The 23,015-nt window shown below is 42.9% G+C and overlaps 1 protein-coding gene across 1 annotated transcript in view; it reads right to left on the bottom strand.

Moving 5' to 3' along the window:
* Positions 1–23,015, bottom strand: part of hsd17b4 (hydroxysteroid (17-beta) dehydrogenase 4) — a 159,519-nt gene that overhangs the window by 33,065 nt on the left and 103,439 nt on the right. The window contains exons 18-20 of the mRNA XM_041186366.1: positions 20,299–20,368; positions 3,176–3,282; positions 2,414–2,500 (exon numbers count right to left, since the gene is read on the bottom strand). Of these exons, the coding sequence (XP_041042300.1) occupies positions 2,414–2,500; positions 3,176–3,282; positions 20,299–20,368 (264 nt within the window). The remainder of the gene's footprint in view (positions 1–2,413; positions 2,501–3,175; positions 3,283–20,298; positions 20,369–23,015) is intronic.

Below are 23,015 nucleotides of genomic sequence, written 5' to 3'. Positions count from 1 at the left end.
TGTCCCAGCACAGTTCAGGTGTAAACCGTCCCAACGGTACAGACCTCACTTTTCTCAATACTGGTGCCAGCGCTCCACAAATCAGAACCCACTTCTCCCACGTCAATCTTTGAGCCATTCACCTCTCTAATCTTATTTGCCCAAAGCCATTTGCACATGGCTCAGGTAATAATCCAGAGATTATTAGCTTTGAGGTTCTGCTTCTTAATTTGGTACGTAGCTCCTCAAACTGACTTTGCAGAACCTCTTTCCTAGTTCTACCTATGTCATTGGTACCTATATGGACCACGACAACTGGAGTCTCCCCCTCCCATTGCAAGCTCCTCTCGAGCCCTGGGCAGATGTCCTGAACTCTGGCACTGGGCAGGCAATTTAGCCGTCTGGACTCTCGCTCTTTGATGAAGAGAACAATGTCAATCCCCCTCAATATACTGTCCCCTACTAACACTACATTCCTTTTTGCTCCCCCCGCTTGAAAGGCTTCCTGTACGACAGTGCCATGGCTAGTCAGCTCATCCACCTTGCAGATTTTGCTTTCATCCACATAAGTTGCGAGCACCTCAAGCCTGTTTGACAAATGCAAAGTCTGAGGCTCATCCACTACTGTTCTGAAGAAGTCATACGGACTCAAAACGTTAACTCTGTCTTTCTCTCCACAGATGCTGTCAGACCTGCTGAGTTTCTCCAGCAATTTTTGTTCTTGCTCCTCCACTACTGTCTAATCGGTCCCATTACCTGCCTCACTGACAGTTACATCCTCCTGTGCCTCACTGCTGACCAAAACAGATGACCCTATTCTAGGAAGGGTGGGTGTCTTCTGGAACAAAGTATCCAGGTATTTCTCCCCCTCCCTTATGTTGCACAGTGTCTGCATTTCACCTTCCAGATCAATAATCCTGCTGCAGAATTCCTCAAGCTGCTTACACTTCCTGCAGATGTGTTTGTCATAGATTGCCTTGGCTTCCAAAAGTCCCCATGTTCCACAGCTACAACATAACACCTGTCCTGCCATTCTAACTTGTTGGGCAGGATTTTACTGTCGGCGAACGGGGGTGGGCCCTGCTCGCCGACGCGTAAAATGACGCGGGATGACGTCAGGCAGGACTCCCGACGTCACCCCGCCCCATTTAAATTTTCAGGAAGGTGGGGGCACATCAAAATCAGCTGTGGGCCTGCCGACCTATCTATGGCCAATTGAGGACATTGACAGATCAATTAAAGTAATTAGTGGACCTGCCCGTTGAACCTTAAGCCCCGGCGGGAAGTAGAAAAAACATGAAACCTCATCCACAGGTGGGATGAGGTTTCATGTAGGGTTTTAAAAATTTTAATAAAGTTTTGTTGGAAATTATGAACATGTCCCAACTCATGTGACATTTTTTTTTTCTATTTTTAATATTTTTGCACATAGAGCTGATCTCCCTGAGGCTGCACTTAGCCTCAGGGAGATGAGTGCGCTTTTTCACACGCATACGCGAAAGAGCGCACTCTCGATTTTAGGAATCCCCCCTTGCTCGCACAGGGGGTGCACAGGGCTTCCCTGTGGATGTCACACTGGGCGGGCCTTAATTGGTCCGCCCACGTAAAATGGCACCGTGCCTCCGATCGGGGGTGCCGATCAGAAGCGCGCTGGCACCCGCCCGCCCATCAACTTCCTCTCCGACAGGGGGAAATTTCAGCCCGTTATTTAATTTACTTTACTTACTTTCTTCGTATGTATGCTACAATCTACTGTGTTAACTGAATGCTAGTACCACTGACAACTAAGGTTATATGCTTCTTAACTACAAGGTATGCCTTCGTGCTCTTTTATCCTGTGTCTCCGTCACTCTCTTGTTGCTCTTTTATCCTGTGTCTCGGCTCTCCTCGCGCTCTCTTATCCTGTGTTTCCGCTACTCTCCTCATGCTCTTTTTTCCTGTGTCTCCACTCTCGTCGTGCTCTGTTATCCTGTGTTTCCACTGCTCTCCTCGCGCCCTTTCATCCTGTGTCTCATTCGCTCTCCTCATGCTCTTTTATCCTGTCTCCACCACACTCCTCGTGCTTTTATCTTGTTTCCGCCACTCTCCTTGCGCTCTATTATCCTGTGTCTCCACTGCTCTCCTCACGCTCTTTTATCCTGTGTCTCCGCCACTCTCCTTGTGCTCTTTTATCCTGTGTCTCTACTGCTCTCTTATCCTGTGTCTCCACTCTCCTTGCTCTCTTCGTGCTTTTTAATCCAAAAAGAGCATACAAAAAGAGCAAGTCCTAGCTTGCTTTTTGAATATGTAGTCTTCTAGTCCAGAACCACAACCAGTAAACTACCATAACCAACTCCAGGAAAATTCCAAGTAGAAAACTTGACTATTGTTAATGATGTTTATAATATGAATGTATTGTAATAGCAATTTCATTAATGCAGAATAAAGTCCTGACCTTTGTCTGAAGATGGATGAAGTTTCCATCTCGCCACATTTCAGTTTCTAGTGTTTGTCCAGGAATAACTGGCTTTGCGAACCGAACCTGTATTAAAAGAATATTACTTTATAACTCCAACTGTTTCATCATTGTCACTACCACATGTCCCAGACACTATCAAAAAAAATTATGACCAAATTATTCAATTAAGTGCAAAAAACCTGTAATAACCATTAACTTCCATGGATATGTATAACTCAGGCCAAAAAGTTCAAAAGGATCTACAAAGATTTAGTACAAACCCATCGATGATGCAGAAAAATATGCTGATGTGCTATCAAGTTTATGTACGAGGACCAGCTGCTTTTTCTATGATCCTTATACACAATGATGATGCACAACTTCTTCAGCATACCCAACATTTTCAGAAATTAAGCACAATTTTAAACAAGCAATGCTTTTCTTGTAATCATGAAATATAAATGCAAATTATTCTGCATTATTGACCACAAACATATTAAACATAAGCTCCGTTTTTAAGTCAAGGTAGCAGTCATGCAACTGATGGTCAAGGCAGATGGCAAAATGTTTCACCCTCAGCGGCACAGGGTGCCTTTTTAGATCCCATCACGTCTGCTTGAATTTTAATCCAAAAATGAAAAGTGGTCTAATCATATAGTCCCTCTAGATAACAAATAAAAATTACATTTAAGAGCTAAAGGCACAATCAATCCAATGCTCGGTGGATAATGGATTATAAATTATATATACTTCTTGTACCTTGATGGCTTTGAAATTTGTCACATCGTTATTTGCATACTGTTTCAAGACGTGCCGTGCAGCAAACCCCATGGAACACAACCCATGCAGAATAGGCTTTTTAAACCCTTTAACAAAGAGAAATAAGTTTTTTTCATTCTTTAAAAAAATTATTCCATAAGCATTTCACGTTTCATAAAGCTAATCTAATGGAGAATTATGTATTATCTTAATGTTAGCTAGTTCTGCCCCAAGTGCAGAACCAGCTTTAGGTTCTTCATTCAAATTTTTGGCCAGTAACTATTTTTCGTTCTGGTAAATGTTAGCTTCATGGAGGTCTTGCTCTACAGTGCTTTGCCAGGTTATTCTTGGTTTTCCAGGAGTTACATAGGTATGTGATTTCCACCATTAAATGAGACCTTATGTATTAGATTGAGATTTATTTTTAAACTGTCCCAAGTTTTACATGTATGTAAATATTTTTCAAATTATTTCTTTCGGCTTGGGCAGAAACTAAGGTTAAGAATTCGACAAAATATGACAGCATCTCATTCTTAGCATGACATAAACAGGAATGCCAAAAACAATTAATACAATAAAATGTGTTAAAACAGTGTATCTTAATGATTAATGTTACAACAGTATATCATTAAGATAAGTCATTTATCAGATTCCACATCTTTTGTCATAATTTAAAATCAACATTTATATAATTCTAATTTGTAGAAGATCAACTGCAGAAAAGTGCTTAGCGATCATTAAGGAATACAATGTGACTCTCAGGATATAAATATTGGATGAAACACATTTAAAGATATTTTGATTAAGGGGTTATGTGATTTTTTTTTATTCATTCATGGGATGTGGGCTTTGCTGGCTGGGCCAGCATTTATTGCCCATCCCTAATTACCCTTGTTGGTGGTAAGCTGCCTTCTTGAATCGCTGCAGTCCACGTGGTGTAGGTACATCCACAGTGCCATTAGGAACAAGGTTCCAGGATTTTGACCCAGCGACAGTGAAGGAACGGCAATATATTTCCAAGTCAGGATGGTGAGTGACTTGAAGGGGAACTTCCAGATGGTGCTGTTCCCATCTAAAACTTGAACTTTTCGTCCTTCTTTGATAAAGACGCTACCTGACCTGCTGAGCATTTCCAGAATTTTTGTGTTTTTATTTAGCAACTTAAAATAAAGTCTGGAGTAAAAGATTACTCCTAGCATATATAGGACTACCCTAGAGGTCTTAGAAAATATAACAGTTTAGAAAAAACATGTAACTGAAAAACAGCTTTGAATAAAGGACGATAAACATAGGTCTCCCCAGCCTCTTCCTTCAACCCTACATCTCCAAGTACTTTGCATCGCTCCAATTAGGATTCTTGTACATCTGCTTCCTGAGACCCACCATTGATTGCCATGCCTTTAGCTGTCTAAGTCTCAACCTCTAGAATTCTCTCCCAAAACCTCTCTGCCACTCTCTCCTTCCTTAAACTCTCCTTAAAACATACCTCGTTGATCAATTTTTTACATCACCTGTCCTTTTGTTTCCTTCTTTAGCTCAACATCAATTTATTTTTGTCCAATTACACTCCTGTGAAGTGCCTAGTGATGTTTTACCATGTTTAAAGCACCATATAAATGCAAATTGTGATTGTTGTTGATCAATTTTGTAACTGTTGCATATTACCATCCTTTCTGTGTCAATATCTTGAATGTGAAGCACATCAAACATATTTAAAGTACCGAAGTATACTTAGTGAAATGTGTGGTACATTTAAGAAAATGCTAGCAATGTGAAACATCAAGCATTTTGAAATGCTTATTTATTACAGCTATGTGTTGGTGTACATTTGCTGGTGCTGTTGGGGAGGGTTTAAACTAGCTTGTCAGGGGGTTGGCAACCTGAGGGGTAGCTCAAATTGGAAGGAAGTAAAGCTGATAACGGGAAGTAGAAAAGTAGCATGCGAAATTAGAAGGCAGGCGAAACAAAGACTAGCATCAACTAAGCATAGAATGCAGAATAATGTCAAAAAGATAAAGTTAAAGGCACTATACCTGAATGCACGCTGCACTCGCAACAAGGTAGATGATATAAAGGCACAAATAGAGGTCAATGGATATGATCTAATTGCCATTAAGCAACGATGGCTGCAGGATCACCAAGACTGGGAATTGAATATTAAGGATATTCAAAATATAGGAAGGACAGGCAAAAAGGAAAAGGAGGTGGTATTGCACTAATTATAAGGGATGGAATCAGAACATTAGTAAGGGAGGATCTCAGATCGGAAGACAAAATGTGGAATCTGTTTGAATGGAGCTAAGAAAAAGCAAGAGGCAGCAAACGTTGGCAGGAGTTGCTTATAAGCCACCAAACAGTAGTGATAGTGTGGGGTTACATGCTTAGAGGAGTATGTAGCATGGGCAATACGATAATCATGGGTGACTTCAATCCGCTTATAGACTGGATAAACCTAAGGAGCACGGATGCTGTGGAGGACGAGTTTCTGGAGTGTGTTGGGCTGGTTTTCTACAGGAGTGTGTTGTGGAACCGACAAGAGGTCAGGCTATTTTTGATCTTGTATTACATAACAAGAAAGGGCTAATTAATAATCTTGTTGTAAAACACCTTTAGGGATCAGTGGCCATAAAATGATAGAATTTTACATTATGTTTGAAAGTGATGTAGTTCAATCTGAAGCCAAATTGTTAAATTTGAACAAAGGAAATTATGAAGGCATGAGGGGCAAATTGGCAGAGGTGGTTTGGGAAAATACAGTAAAAGGTATGATGCTACATAGGCAATATATAGTCTTTAAAAACTTATTACATAGTTTAAAGCAACTATGCATTCCTTCAAGGCACAAAAACCCAAAAAAAGTCAGTCAATCGTGACTAAAAAGGAAAGTAAGGATTGTATAAAATTAATAGAAAAGGCCTATAAAATTGTCAGAACTAGGGGTAAACCTGAGGATTGGGAGTATTTTAGAATATAGCAAAGTAGGTCCAATAAACTGATAAAGAAAGTGAGAATAGAATATGAATATAAACAAGCAAAAAAATGAAAATGGACTTAAAAGCTTCTCTAGGTACTTAAAAAGCAAACGTTTAGCTAAGACAAATGTAGGCCCATTACAGGCACAGTCTGGAGAATTTATAATGGAGAAGAGAAATGGCAAAGAAGGTAATTACTTTGCATCTGTCTTAAGGAAGATACAAGAAATCTCCCAGAATTAGAGATCCAAAGGACTAGGGAGAATGAGGAATTGGAAGAAATTTGTATTAGTAAGAAGGTTGTGTTGGAGAAATTAATGGGACTGAAGGTTACTAAGTCCCCAGGACCGATATTCTACATCCCAGAGTGTTGAAAGAAGTAGCTGTAGAGATAGTAGATGCATTGGTGATCATCTTCCAAAATTCTATAGATTCTGGAACAGTTCCTGAAGATTGGAAGGTAGCAAATGTCACCCCACTATTTAAGGGAGGGAGAGATAAAACAGGGAATTTCAGACCTGTTAGCCTTACATCAGTAGTAGGGAAGATGCTAGAATCTATGAAAAAGGATATGATAATGGACACTAGGATAATACTGATCTGATTGGGCATCATCAACATGAATGGGAAATCACATTTGACAGACTTGTTGGGAGTTTTTTGAGGATGTAACTAACAGAATTGATAAAGGCGGGTGTAGTATATTTGGATTTTCAGAAGGCTTTTGATAAAGTTCTCCACAGGAGGTTGGTTAACAAACTTAAAGCGATGGGATAGGAGGTAATATACTGGCATGGATTAAGGATTGGCACACAAAGTAGGAATAAAACAGGTCATTCTCCCTTTGGCAGGTTGTGACTAGTTGGGTAATGCAAGGATCAGTACTTGGGCCCCAGCTGTTCACAATATATATCAATGATTTGGATGTGGGGACCAAATGCAATATATCCAAGTTGACAGATGACACAAAGCTAGGTGGAATGTATGTTGTAAGGAAGATGCCAAGCGAGTTCAAGATGATTTGAACAGACATAGTGAGTGGGCAAGAACGTGGCAGATGGAATATAATGTGGAAAAATGTGAGGTTACCCACTTTGGTAGGGGGAATTGATGCAGCAAGCAACTGGGATGGTGTGTTAGCCTTTATTGCAAGAGTATTATCGAAGTTTTGCTTCAATTTTATAGAACCTTGGAGTACTGTATGCAATTTTGGTCCCCTTACCTTAGGGAGGATATTATTGCCATAGGGGAAGTGCAACAAAGGTTCATCAGACTTGTTCCTGGATGGCAGGGCTGTCCTATGAAGAGAGATTGGGGAAACTGGGCCTGTGTACGTTGGAGTTTCGAGGAATGAGAGGTGATCTCATTGAAACGTACAAGATACTTAAAGGGATAGACGCAAGTAAGATGTTTCCACTGGTTACGGGGTCTTAAACCAGGGGACACAATTTCAAAGTAAATGGGAATCCACTTTCCACATAGGAGCAGAGGTAGGCCATTCAGCCCATCGAGTCTACTCCGCCATTCAATGAGATCATGGCTGATCTGATAATCCTCAACTTCACGTTCCTGCCTTTTCCCCAAAACCCTTGATTCCCTGAGTGATTAAAAATCTGTCTATCTCAGCCTTGAATATACTTAATAACCCAGCCTCTACAGCCCTCTGCGGTAAAGAATTCCACAGATTCGCTACCCTCAGAGAAGAAATGCCTCATTTGTCTTAAATGGGCGACCCCTTACCCTGAGATTATGCCCTCTGGCCTTAAACTCTCCAACAAGAGGAAACAACCTCTCAGCATCTAGCCTGTCAAGCTCCCTAAGAATCTTATGTTTCAATAAAGTCACCTCTCATTTCTTCTAAACATCAATGAGTACAGGCCCAACCTACTCAACCTCTCCTCATGAGACAATCCTTCCATACCCGGGATCAACCTAGTGAACCTTCTCTGGACTGCGCCAATTCTAGTATTATCTTTCCTTAGATAAAGGGACCAAAACTGTTCACAATATTCTAGGTGTGGTCTAACTTGCGCCTTGTATAGTTTCAGCAAGACTTCCCTACTTTTATACTCTATTCCCTTTGAAATAAAGGCCAGCATTCCATTTGCCTTCCCTATTATCTACTGAACTTGTATGCTAGCATTTTTGGGATTCATGCACAAGGACTCCCAAATCCATCTGTGCTGTAGCTTTCTGCAGCCTTTCTCCATTTAAATAGTATTCAGCTCCTCTATTTTTCCTGCCAAAATGCATAACCTCACTTTTTCCCACATTATATTCCATCTGCCAAGTTTTTGCCCACTCATTTAACCTGTCTATATCCCTCCATAGGTTCCTTGTATCATCCTTCCCACCTATTTTTGTGTCATCCACAAACTTGAAGACAGAACATTCACTTCCCTCATCTAAGTCATTAATATATATTCTAAATAATTGTGGCCCCAGCACTGATCCCTGTGGCACTCCACTAGTTACAAATTGCCATCCTGAAAATGCCCCCCTTACCCCAACTTTCTTTCTTCTATTAGTTAGCCAATCCTCCATCCATGCTAATACACTACCCCGCAACATAATGGGCTCTTATCTTATTAAGTAGCCTTATGTGTGGTGCTTTATCGAATGCCTTTTGGAAATTTAAATATATTACATCTACTGGTTCCCCTTTATCTAGCCTGCTTGTTACCTCCTCAAAGAATTCTAATAAATTTGTTAGGCATGATTTCGCCTTCATGAAGCCATACTGACTCTGCTTGATTATATTATGCATTTCTAAATGCTCTATCACATCCTTTATAATAGACTCCAGCATTTTTCCAATGACGGATGTTAAGCTAACTGGCCTGTAGTTGCCTGTTTATTGTCTCCCTCCCTTTTTGAATAAGGGCATTACATTGGCCGTTTTCCAATCTTCTGGGACATTTCCCAGGATCTAAGGATTCTTGGAAGATTACTGCCAGTGCATCCACTATTTGTGAAGCTACTTCCTTTAATATCCTAAGTTGCAACCTATCAGGTCCAGGGGACTTATCAGCCTTTAGTTCATTAATTTCCCTAGTACTTTTTCTTTAGTGATAGTTATTGTATTTATTTCCTCTACTCTTTTCACCCCTTGATTAATTATTACTTTTGGAATGCTATTAGTGTCTTCTACCATGAAGACTGATGCAAAGTATTTATTCAACTCCTCTGCCACATCCTGGTTCCCCATTATTATATCCTCAGCCTCATTCTATAAGGAGCCTATGTTTGCTTTGGCCTCTCTCCTTTTTTTATATTTAAAGCTCTTACTATCTGTTTTTAGATCATTTGCTATTGTACCCTCAAAGTTTATTTTCTCCCTCTTTATTATTTTTTTGGTTAACTTTTGTTGGTTAGTAAAACTTTCCCAATCATCTGGGTTACCACTAATCTTTGCCACATTGTATGTTTTTTCTTTCAATTTGACACTATGCTTAACTTCCTTGGTTAACCCCACAGTTGACTTATCCCCTTCCTAGAATCCTTTTTTCTCATTGGGGTATGTCTTTGTTGAGTCATGAACTATTTTCTTAAACGTCTGACATTGTTCATCAACCGTCTTTTCTGCTAAACCCCTTTCCCAATCCTCTCCAGCAAACTCTGCCCTCATTCCTTTGTACTTACCCTTGTCTAAGTTTAGCACAGTTGTTTCTGACCCAAGTTTCTCATTCTCAAACTGAATGTTAAATTCTATCATGTTATGGTTGCTGTTTCCTAGGGGATCTTTTACTCTGAGATCTGATCCCTGGTTGGATCTACAACATATTGTTCTAACTGTCCCGAATACATTATGAATTCTTTCTTGTGGCTACCTCTGCCAATTTGATTTTCTCAATCTATATGAAGGTTAAATTCACCCATGATTAATGTACTGCTTTTTTCACATGCACTCAGTATCTCCTGATTTATTCTCTGTCCTACAGCATAGTTACTGTTAGGGGGCCTATTGGCTATCCCATCAGTGTTGTCTTCCCCTTGTTACTTCTTACCTTCACCTACGTGGATTCTACATCTTCTGGTCCAAGATCATTTCTTGCTATTGCACTTATTCCATCTCGCACTAACGAAGCTACCCCACCACCATTTCCTTCTTGCATGTCCTTTTGAAAAATCACATACCCCTGAATATTTAGCTTCCAGCTTTTATCTCCTTGTAATGGCTATAAGATCATGCCTACTAACCTCTATTTGTGCCATTAATTCATTTATTTTGTTCCAACTACTATGTGCATTTAAGTAAAGAGCCATTAAATTTTGCCATTTTTTCCATCTTTGACCCTATTTGCTGCTGTTTTTTTAATGTCTATACACTCTATCCCTTCCTGTCACAGTCTGGTATCAATACCTAAATAGCTGCACTGCAATGCTGCCATATCCTTATGCTTTGTTATCCTACGTATTCTCTCTCCAGACTGCTCCCCCCCATCCCCTATTTAGTTTAAAGCCCTCCAGCCCTAGTTATTCAATTCATCAGGACACTGGATCCCGCACCATTCAAGTGAAGCCTGTCCCACCAGAACAGCTCACTTCTATCCCAGTACTGATGCCAGTGCCCCATGAACTGAAATCCATTCCTCCCACAGCAATCTTTGAGCCACGTATTTCACTCCTTGACTTTATTTACCCTATGCCAATTTGCCCATGGCTCAGGTAGTAATCCCGAGATTATCTTGGAGGTTCTGCTTTTTAAATTAGCTCCTAAACGTTCAAATTTTTTCAGAATTTCCTTTCTAGTCCTGTCAATGTCATTGGTACCAACATGGACGACAACAACTGGATCCCTCCTCTTCCACTCCAAGTTACTCTCTAGTCCTGTGGATATGTCCTTAACCCTGGCACCAGGCAGGCAACACAGCCTTTGGGGCTCACACACATGGCTGCAGAGAACAGTATCTATCCCCCTTATTATACTGTCCCTTGCCACTACTATGCTCTTATTTCCTCCCCCCACTTGAATGGCTCCCTGTATCACGGTGCCGTGGTCAATTCGCTCATTCTCCATGCAGTCCTCGCTCTAGTCTACACAACTTGCAGATTCAAATGCCCTTCAGAAGAGGACAGCCAGCCAGTGCCGCAGGAGGATGAATGATCTCCTTCGTCCCACCAGGCTAAGTCACGCTTCTCGTCACTCTCAACTCACAGACTCACAAACCCATCATACATCCACGAGGCCCTCACTCACTGCCAGTTCAAGGGACATCACCATTCACTCTTTCACACACACTATCATTATCCTCAGCCCATCTATGGGACCACTCACCACCCACACAGGCCAGGCACATGTATCATTTGGCCTGGCATGCGTCCTGATATACTTTCCCCATCTCTATCCATGCAGGACAAACTGGCTCACAGCAGGAGGGAAAGGTTGCAAGCCAGTGAAGGAATGCTGGGGTTCAAGGTCCTTCCAGAATTTGAGAACAGAGCCATCCAGCTGGCCAGCGATGATCAGGACCAGTCCTGTGCTGATGGTGAGGTTGGCCCTGCTCTACCAAGTGAGGATCCAGCAGTGGAACATCCATCAGACAACCATGCCGTGAGTAATGTGTTCCGTGCCACAGGCCGCTGCCATGCACTAATTATCCCCCCTTGCTTCTGCAGGTCCATACAGCAAGAGCTGATGGACTCCATAACCAGGGCTTCCGAGCCAATTTGGAAGGGACATCTGAAGGGGAATTGGAACGCACCCCCTTACAAATTCCATCACAGCGCTTAGCCACACCCTCCACCAACACAGAGACATACACCTCAGTGGGACCTAGTTCTAGAACAGGCACGGGATCAGATCTGGTAAGCACAGTGCACAGTCTGATCTGTAGCAAGCGGCAGCAAGGACTTCACAGGTGCCCTGCATTCAGAGAGCTGCTAGAAGCCAGGACCCTGTTGATTCTGAGTCAGATGATGAGCCTCTGGACTCGGTCATGTCACATTTGCTGCAGCTGCAAAGGCAAGCTAGAGAACATCAGGGAGGGATAACTGCTGCAAGGCACAATGGAGGAGTCTGTCCATCTTCAGGCTGAGGTGATAGTGCTGGCATTGCAATGCACCAAGGTCAACACTGGCGGGATGGCCACTGCCGTGGAAACCTTGGTCTAGGACGTCGCACCAGCACTGCTGCGCTGGCTTAACTCCATCGATGATGCCATAGTTGGCCTCTAACAGTGTGTACGCGAGAGGGGTGGCGAGCAGCTTGATCTCACTCCAGCTATCCCTTCCTCTTATGGAGTCAGCCAAGGGCCCTTAGGCACCCACAGGGAGGAGGATCAGCAGGTGCACACCCCAGGATTATTCACCCAGATGACTCCAGGGGTGTCCGGTCCATCCGAATCCCCTCTTCCCCTGATCTCCACAGCTCCAGCTTCACAGGCCGAAGAGGGTGCCACAGCCACACAACAGGACCCCAAAAGCAGGACGGGACCCTCCAAGTCTCGGCCCTCCAAAGGATACCCGCCAAAGTCATCACAGACAGGGTGTCGCAGTCAGCTGGCTGCCTCCACCTCTGCTGTTAATGTTCGGGGAGCACTAAGATGTAGCGGCAGGGTTAGAGCAGTTAAGGAAAAGTAGTTGCACAGCGTGGGCATGGATATTGGTCACTTGTACATACTGTTCACTATTGTCAATAAATTCCTAAGAATTTATCCCTGCCTGTGGCTCCTTGTTCTGAAGAACAGTCTTCTTGTCACTCAGATGTAAAGCCTCCCTGCACAAGGTAAAAAGCAGGTGTCTCAGTCCAGGGCCTCTTCCCTGTGCTCTGTGTAGCCTTCAGACCACAGTGATGGTCCGATCTCACACTCCCTGGAAACATTACTGATGCCTGCACCTCGATGATGCTGGTCATTGCTGCTAGAATGTACTGGGCAGGTGCCATAGAGTTTCCATATTCCCTATCTGTGCCCTCAGGAAATTTAAGGTGGGGTTGGCCCCCATCGCACCAGCGTCTGCGACCATTGCTGTGCACCAGCTCCTGAAGGGCTCAGGCGGTAAAAGCGGACATAGCATCGGATGCAACTAAAAAGTTTCATGGCTGCAACTCTATGAGATGGTCCTGGTCATGAAGCACAAGCGAGCTGCCCTTGGCCAGACTGAAGTCAGACATTCACAGAGGTTATGTGAAGATTCATGGAGTGTCCTCACTGCATGTTGTCATCATCCTCCTGCGATCGAGAGGCTGTTAGGGTCTCCACTGCATCTCCATGACAGGAGCATTCTCACAGAGGCTTTTGCGCTGTCATAAGCCTGACTGGAATGAAACATTCACAACTCTGATGTGAGGATCTACGGGGACACCTCACTGCATGTCGTCATCACCCTCCACAAATTTGGCAGCTGTGAGGGCCTCCCAAGCGTGCCTACCTCATCTAGCCAGTGCATGAGCCTCATCCCCATCATCGTCACCATCGAGGCCCTCTTCACCCTCATCCCCAACAACGTCCGCCTCATCGGAGGAGACCTTCAGCTTCTCCATCTTCTCCTCAGCCAGCTCGTCTCCCTGTTGCAATACCAGGCTGTAAAGGGCGCAGCAGAACAATGATGATGTGTGGCGTCCTCTGTGGGCTACATTGCAGGGCATTACCAGACTGGTCCAGGCACCAGAACCACATCTGCTCCACCAAGTTGTGAGCTGCAGCATGAGCTTTATTATACCTTTGCTCTGCTGTAGTCTGAGGCCAGCACACAGGTGTCATCAGCCACGGCCTCCGCAGGCATCCCTTGTTCCCGAGGAGCCAACCCTGCAGCCTCTGAGGATCCTGGAAGACTGCAGGGATTCGGGGAGCAACTGAGTTTGTAGGTGCCGTACACACTCCATGGAAACCGTGCGCGCACCTGCAGGTAGTCGCATAACAGCTGCATGTTTAGTGAGTGGAAACCCTTGCGGTTGATGTAGTCCATCGTATGTAGTGACAGAAACCTGAGTGCCACATGTGTGCGGATGATCACACCCTGCACCTGTGGGAATCCCGAGATCTGGGCAAATCCAATGGCTCTTGCATCCTGGTTGTCCCAGTCCTGGGCAAAATGCAGAAAGTCGTGTGCCCTCGAGAAGATGGCATCCGTGACCTCATGGATGCATTTGTGGGTAACAGCTTGTGAGATCCCACAGAGGTCACCTGTGGAGCCCTGAAAGGGGCCACTGTGATAGAAATTGAGCGCTGTGGTCACTTTCACAGCCAGTGGAAGTGGATGCCCTCCATGTACTCTTGGTGCCAAGTCCTGCAATAAGTGGCAAACGTGAGCGATCAGGTCCCTAGACACGCGGAGTCGTCAGTGACACTGGTTCTCTGTCATCTGCAGAAATGACAGGCGGTGTCGCTAGGCGCTGACCAGCCACAGCTCGCTGTCGCTTCTGGGCAGTGTGAGGATCCCCAGCAGCCCTTTCTTCCTGAGGTTGTTGCTCCTACCTTTGCGCAACCAGGAGCCTCAGTCGTTCTCTCCTCTGTCTTCTTTGCTCTCTGTAGGCCATCAGGCATACAGCTAGGTCACCAGGATCCACGATCCTGACATAGTCCTCCTGCAGCCTGAAAGAGAGACGTAGTTAGCATGGGTGTACTTAGCATCCTTTCCTGGCTCTGTGAGACTGCCTTCAACCCTTCCCGGAGAGTGCGTGCCACCCCTCAGACGGCCACAGATGTGCGTGCTGCATGGCTGCCCTATTAACCTGTGACGTGGGGACACTGGTCCAAACTGGGATGCTGAGATTGCAAAGGGTTCTGAACCCCTCCAGCAATTATTGCCACATGGCTAACGTTGGTGAGGAGATTGTACAACTTGTGCAGTCCAATTGCTGTGCAGTCCAATAAAGTGGATGCAGACTCTCAGTCTGTACTGGGGTGGTGGAGGGTAAGGTCTGGAGAGCTTGGTGGCACATTGGTGCCTCTGCATTGCTTGCGTGGGCAGACAGGCCAGGAGCCCGACCCCAATCATATCACTATGGCTGCGCCTGAGTTGTCTCAGTTGCAGAGGAATGGTCAGTTTATACAGGTGTCCCTACTGCATGGCCATTTCCCTCGCTTACTCTGCCCCACAACATCAATTTCATACGCACGGGATCCAACACCAGGGCAGCAGTTGCCTCCCCATGCCCCCACAACACCAACAGTCACCTCCGTGGCAGGGCAGCAGTTGTCCCCGGACATCCCCTCCACCCCGGCAACAGTCGGCCCCATGGCAGGGCAACAGTTGCCCCTGGACAGCACCCACCGCCCCCCCCGCCAAAAAACAGTTGCCTCAGAGGCAGGGCATCACTTCACCCAGGCCCACTGGTGCACCTGAAGCCTGCAAAGCAACAGGCAACTCTGGTGAGCTGTGGAAAACGATGCTGTTCACTCACCTCAGTTCCCCCAAAATGAAGGCCACCAAGTGAACGTCACCTGTGTGCTGTTGTGAAACATGTTGACTTGCTTTCCCACTGATGCGGGCGGACGATCTGGCGGGAGTCCAGAGCCTGGCGGGATGGTCTTTTAATAAGATGCTGGTGTATTACAATGAGCTCCCTGCCAACCATTGGCAGGAAATGCAGCCTGCCGTTGGTGGGCTAAGCAGACAATCAGATTGCACCATATTGTCTGCGCCCGCCACCTACCAGCAGGCACGGAAAATTCCGCCCTCAGCTCCCTAACTAATCTCATATTGCACATGCTGAATTTACATGCCTCCTAAACCCCATCACAAAGCCAACATCTTTTCGATATATGAAACTGAATCAACTGAATTTGAATGAAATAATTCTGCACATTGTTCACTAAAGATGCTATAAATTACTTCAGTGTTTCCATATATTCAGCATCACAGAGATGGTCAACTTCCAAAGTAACATTGCCTATCTCTCCCACAATCTACAGAAACTCTCATCAATGTGTTTGTCTTCTCCATGCACAGCTATTTGGATGCTCTTCTGGCTGACCTGCCATTCTCCACCCTCCATGAGCTTCAGCTCTGCCTCCCCTAGCTTACACCAAGTCCCACTTAACCATCAACCTATGCTTGCTGACCAATATCTGCTCCCAGTATTCGATGTCTCAAATCCAAAATTCTCATCCTCATGCTCAAATCTGTTCAGGGCCTTACTTCTATCTCTGTAACCTTCTCCAGCTCTACAATCCTTAGAACTCAAATTACTCTAACTCCCTTTTTTTAATTCATTCATGGGGTGTGGGCTTCAATGGCGGCGCCAGCATTTATTGCCCATCCCTAGATGCCCTCGAGAAGATGGTGGTGAGCTGCCTTCTTGAACCGCTGCAGTCCACGTGGTGTAGGTACACCCACAGTGCTGTTAGGAAGGGAGCTCCAGGATTTTGGTCCAGTGACAATGAAGGAACAGCGATTCTCCAGTACATCCTCACTCACTTTGCCTTATCATTGGCACATTTTCCTTCAGCTCTGAAATTCACTCAACACATCCTCAAAAAAAAAACTGGATTATTTCTGATACAGAATCACTGTTAGTAAGCACATGCAGAAGTCAATTTTCTCACAACATGGCCTTCAAACAGGTGGGAGACTTGAACTTTACCCCATAGTTCTTACAAAGTTGAAGAGAAAGTAATTTCAATACTAACTATTGCCCCTATAAACACATTAAATAAAAAAAGTTATATTTTCTCCTACTCAACAAAGGAATCCCAACTTTTAACAATAAGTATACAGCTTGCCACAGGACAATTATGTTGGGACCCTCAATCTGAAATTTCATTTTTTGTAAGCATTATGGGATTTAATTCTGTACACCTGTTTCTACACTTGAGGTAACTACCTAGTGGGGTCTTTACTTTTTATTTTATCTCATCTCCAGCATACCAAAAAAATTACTCAAGTGCTAATTACAATAATTGTTATTTACATCGTTGGCTGCCTGTAGAATGATCAGCCACCATATTCCTCTCTTGTGTAATGGAAATGCCTGCTCATCTGAATGTCTTCCCTATTTTGTTAACAAAATTGTTCACTATAAAAATAAAATGAATAGATAATATAAATAAAACATTTAGCTCAGTGTTTTTTTTCGCACTTTTCTCTTAATACCCGCTTTCAATAAAACACATTAAACATTAGCTATTTGACAGCAAGAAAGGTAGAGAAGTAAAAAACTGAATTTGCATCTAATTTTTACCAGAACATATAACGTTCATTTTTATTCTTCCAATTTCATCTCGATTTTTGTTTTGCTAAGTCACAGGAAGATGTGGGAGTTGAATTCAAGAGAAGAGGTGAGAATGGTTGCCCTTAACATCATGGCAGCATTCATCTCAGCATAGCACCAAGGAGCCCTCACAAAACTGAAATCAATAACTTTCACTTCACCATAAGGTCAGGAAAACAGCTATTTACGGATGATTCCAGTGTTCAACTCTATTAACAAACTCCCCCACTAATGAAGCAGTCCACATTAACCTGCAGCAGGAAGTAGTAGCAAAACATCATTCCCTAGTTCCCTTCCAAGTCACACAGCATCCTAACTTGGACATACATCGCCATTCCTTCAATAACACAGGGTTAGAATCTTAGAATTCCCTACTTAACATTGTGGGACTACCATAAAGAAAGAGACTGCAGGAGTTTCAAGAAGGCCCACCATCATCTTCTCTTTGCAAATGAGATGGGCAATAAACACATCCTTACTAGCATCACCCGTATGCAGAGATGATTATCACCTTTAATTTATATGGTGCCTTTCCATAACAAAACATACTAAGACACTTCACAGGAGAAAATTTTAACATTGAACCACATAAAGAGATATTAGAGTAAATGACCAAAGATTTGGATCAAAGGTGTACATTTGAAGGAGCACCTTAAAGGAAGAAAAAGAGGTAGACAGGCAAAGAGGTTCAAGCTGGGAGTATCAGAGAAGGCATTGGCAGCTGAAAGCATGACCATCAATAGAGCAACAATTAAAATCAGATATACTCAAGAGGATAAAATTAGAAAAGCACAGCTAACTGGGAGGGCTGTGGGGCTGGAAAGGATTAGAGAGATAAGCAGGGGTCCAGCCAGGAGGGATAAGAAATCAAGGATGAGAACTTTAAAGTCGAGCCGCTACTTAACTGGGAGCCACTATAAGTCTGTGAACACGGAGGTGATAGATGATTGGTGCAATTAAGGACAAGAGCAACAGAGTTTTGAATTACTTCAAATTTACACAAGGCAGAAACTTGGGAGGCCAGCCAAGGGTGCGCTGGAATAGTCAAGTGTAGAGATAACAAAAGTATAGATGAGGGTTTCAGCAGTAGATGAGCTGAAGTAGGGACAGAGTTGTGCAATCTTACAGAAGTGGAAATAAGTGTTTTTAGCAATGCTGCGGACGTGTGGTTGGAAACTCATCTCAGGTTCAAATATGGCTTGAAGGTTGTGAACAGTCTGGTTCAGTCTCAGACAGTTGCCAAGAATAGGGATGGAGTTGGTGACTAGAAGGCAGAGTTTTGTAGCAGAGACTGAAGACAGCGGCTTCGGTCTTCCCAATATTTAATTGGAAATTTCTGCTCATTCATGTTATAATCCCATCTGATATTACTACTGGACAAGCCTGAACCCAGGGTGGAACCTGGCTTGATAGATCCTAACGTTTATTTTGCTAGAAACATGGAGTGTGGCTACTGCACAGTCACAGAAGTCAGCTGATGAAAGAATAAAACATTTGTTGAACAAGATGAGCTTTATTACAATACTCCTTCACCTACAACTTTACCTTTACAAATATATACAGATTTGTAAGGATAACACAAGTTACAAAACCCATCTCATACTCTAATGTTCACAGTAAATACATAGTCCATGTAAACCAGTAGGCAACTTATGGTCAGGCACACCACGCTCTGGAACCAAGTGACAGATGCACCCCAAACAGATGCTACAGATCTCTCATCAACTCTCCCCAGACACCTGTCACACCGTGAGTCAACCGGTCTCACTGAACTCCATCTTTCACACGAGGGTTTCCAATCTCCACTCAAAAAACTCGCTTTGGAATCTTCTCCCAAACCAACGCTTTCCCTCAGACGCCTTCTGCAAGGGTTCACCTCCAGAGTTTCAAACTCTCCTTCCGATGTTCCTCCCCCCTGGATCACCATATGCATTCAAGCTTTCTTCCATGCATTCTCTCTCACTGACTCAGCCATCAACTGTACACCACAGCTTCACATGCCCATAGCAAAGAGTTACAGACCTTCAATTGTCTCTTTGGATCTTCAGGCTCCTCATTCTTAACTTCACTTAACAGGGCCTTTTCCAGGTTCCTGTCCTTCCTTTGACCAGAAGGTCTTCTTGGGACTTTCTCCTGTTTCTGTCTCACTCCTTGGATTTGGGAGCTTTCAGTTCTTTTTAGGAAATCTACTCTCTGCAGTTCCCTCTCCCAGTAGACTGCTTCTCTGGAGTCTTGACTTCAACTTCAGTTTGGGACTTGCTACCTGTCCCTCTGCTCCAGTCTCTCTCTGGCAGCTGCTTTCAACTGAACTCAAACTGCTTTTTTCCTGTGTGTGTGTGTGTATATGTATTGGGTGCGGGGGGGGAGGGGGGGGGGGGGGGATATACCTCGTGGGATCCCCATTGCTAGGCAACAGCAGTTTTTCGTTATGTTGTTTGCTTTACTCCCTTCAAGAGTCATAAAAATCTCATTAGAATGCAGGCCCCATGTAAAGTGAAACTAAAATTCAACTTATTTTCTTAACACACAAATACTGTTATACAAATCAAACTTAAACATTAAAGCTATACCTTATTCTTAACACACCCAAATATATATATAACTTACTTAAACTCTCTATTACTGGATGTCTAGCAAGAAGCCAAACAATTTAGAGACAATGCAGAGTCAGGAGAGGTGGTGTTGAGGCAGAGCTGAGTGACATCTGTGTACAATGGAAATCATTGTTGCTTTCCAGATGATGTCGCCCAGGTGCAAAAAGATGAGAAACCAGAAAGGGCTGAGGATTGTTCCTTGGAGGATATCAAGAACAGGAACACAAGCTATTGCAGGTTTTTTGACTACTACTTGGTAGGTAAAGAATGATGGGATAGATAAGGCCAACCAAATAAGAACAGCAATTTGAGGAACCCTATTAATGATTTTACTTTTATCATAATTCTCCACCTCCCAATACACGAATAATAAAATAGTCCCCATTTTAATATACCAATTACCTCCAAAAGCTGCAAAATTTGGATCAATATGCAAGGGGTTCCAGTCTCCATTCAGTCGGTACAGAGCAGCCTGTAACATGGGGAATCATGTACTTACTTTAACAGAATACAGTGTGCATTTTGATAAATGTAGATCATATATAGGTACACAATAAAAACATTTCAAATAGTCATTTGGTGATACAGGAATTGAACAGTGCTGAAAAAAGAGACATGTCCAAGCTTTTCATCTTGCGCTCATTAGGACACTCGCAAGAATACCAATATAAGGAGAAGACAACATTTATACTGTATGTGAAGAGAGAGCTGATTGTTTGGCAAGTGGCGTCGCCATGGAGAATGCACCACTAACGGTGACTGAAAGTTAGCTGCCAAGCATTGTTTGAAATTTAAACCAGGCAGCTTGACCTTGATTAGTCAAGGCATTGCCCTGAAGAATGAATCAGCGAATGATTGTCACTTATTTTGTTTAGCTGAAACAGGAACAATATATGTACATGTTCTTTCTATCCTGTGTATTAATATATGTAGCTTTTCAATAAACTTTTTATAATCAACTACATTTGCAACTCTGCTTAACCTGGTAACATTTATATAATATTTATGTTTTACATTACACGCATGAAGCCCAAAAATTAGAATTCTGGCAATGGTCAGCACTTTATTTTCAATCCAAGTACTTTCTTTAAATTCAACACTAAAATTAGATAAATCTACTAGCAGTTTGAAGTGCCTGAAATGTCCATTAACTTCTCAAACTTTACTATGAAAGTTATGTTAAAATGTGAAAGCAAGTTAAAATCACGTTTTTCCCTTATTTCTCATCAATTCTTTTTCAGAACTTTTGACATTTTTCTACCTTATAAATACAATTTACTGATCATAAACGGTGAAGTTCACATACCTGTTTATGAAATAAATGTATTTTAATTAACTATCAAATTTAACAATGAAATGTTACAAATTGCTACTATTTAAAATAATCCTCCTACTAGTCCAATTTACAAAACTGAGATTATTAAAAGTAGCACAGAGGTCATTCACATATTGATCATTACCACTAAGGATTTTGAAGGAGGAAATCTGAAAAGTTCTGGGCTGATTCCACATACCCAATGCAGATGTGACTGCAGGCAGTAAATATTTCCTGGGAACCCATAGGCTCACAATCCATCATTTTCCAGCTGTTAGTTCTCATTGGAAGAAAATCTTTTGATGTGCGCCCTCAATTTCCTGCAAATTATTTCCTGCGAGTGTTTTTACCTGTACATGCAGAATCAGCCCTCTGGTGTAGCAACCTTCAGTGAATTTTAGGAGGATTGTTGAATCAAAATAAAAACTTTATTCAACCTTTTCTAATGAAAGGTGATTAACCTGAGATACCAACCATTTCTCTCTCCACAGATGGTGCCAGACCTGCTCAGTATTTCTAGCATTTTCTATTTTTATTTCAGATTTCCATTATCCACAGTATTTTGCTTTTGTATTAGATTATTTAAGGTTTGATGTACATGAAATTCAAAGTTTGATGTACATGGAAATGCAGTTTGGCAGCTCACAAGAGAAATCTGGGAGCTGTTAGCAGGCTCCAGGCAGTTAGGGCTCAGAGGAGTCCTGGAGAGCTGAGGAGGTGGCAGAAGGTTACTGGTTCCTTGCCAAACAATTAGAGCTCATAGAAGACTTGGGTGCCGTTCGGTGCAGCAAGGAGTCTAGGCAGTACCAGCTTATTGAAGCTAGTGGTCTGCAAAAGAGTCAGAAGGCTGCCGGCTTTGTGAATCCCATGGAACGCAGTCTCAGAACATACTGAACCAATGGGAGGTGAGCAGTCATTGAGGCAGTCTGGGTCAGAGTGGCTTTTAAGGGAATTCAGAGGCTAGATCTTTGAAAGTGAAGAGTGGATATCCCTCGTGAAGGAGACAGAACTTTAATGAGATATTGTGACTCTCAGTGGTCACTGACATCTTGGTTGGCTGCTGAGAAATCAGTGGGATCTGTCTTGGTCATTGGGATCTGCCATTTAATGTGCAGCGTGGGATGTTCAACCACAGCTTGCCTGTTAATTCATATTTACCTCATGTCATTTCTGAAGGTTAGAGAATAAGATAGATATTGTCAATTGTTTTACTTTTTTGACTTTATATAGTAAACTTTATTTTATTTGTTTAAAACTGGTATCTTGTGGCTTTATTCTCTTAGTAAGTATCTGGGGTTTCAAACTTCATCTACTTTAAACAAAAAGTTATTGGTCCCTAACCAGATCGTAACAAGTTAGAATGGACAATCTACAGAATTGGCTGCTGTACAACTAAGGCGTTACTGATATTAGTAGTAGGTTTACTGTGGTGCTGTCTACAGTAAAACAAAGAATACACCATGTCATTATAGCATACAATACATAAGTATGAATCTGCAGCTTATGTGAAACTATGTGAATTGGCATGTATTTTTGGAATCACAAAGTGCAAGGGTTGTGCCTTACTCAAGTTATTTAAAAGCTAATTGCTTTCAGGCAGACCCTCTCACTGATAAAAGATCCAAAAGCAGTTTTTATATATAACAGTTGTGGGAAACTTTTAAAGGTTAAAACTGCCTTTTTACTCCCTCTTTCGTTCAAAAATGGAATGACAACATTTTTATGTATGATTGCGTCTCACTAGAAGTGTGAAGGATGTTTCTAAAATAAATATGTAAATAGTTGTACAAAAAAACAGGCACAA

Source organism: Carcharodon carcharias, chromosome 4 (assembly GCF_017639515.1).
Source record: "Carcharodon carcharias isolate sCarCar2 chromosome 4, sCarCar2.pri, whole genome shotgun sequence".
Taxonomy (NCBI): Eukaryota; Metazoa; Chordata; class Chondrichthyes; order Lamniformes; family Lamnidae; genus Carcharodon; species Carcharodon carcharias.
Note: the sequence above shows the minus strand (reverse complement) of the source record. Positions and strands in the feature narration are given on the sequence as shown.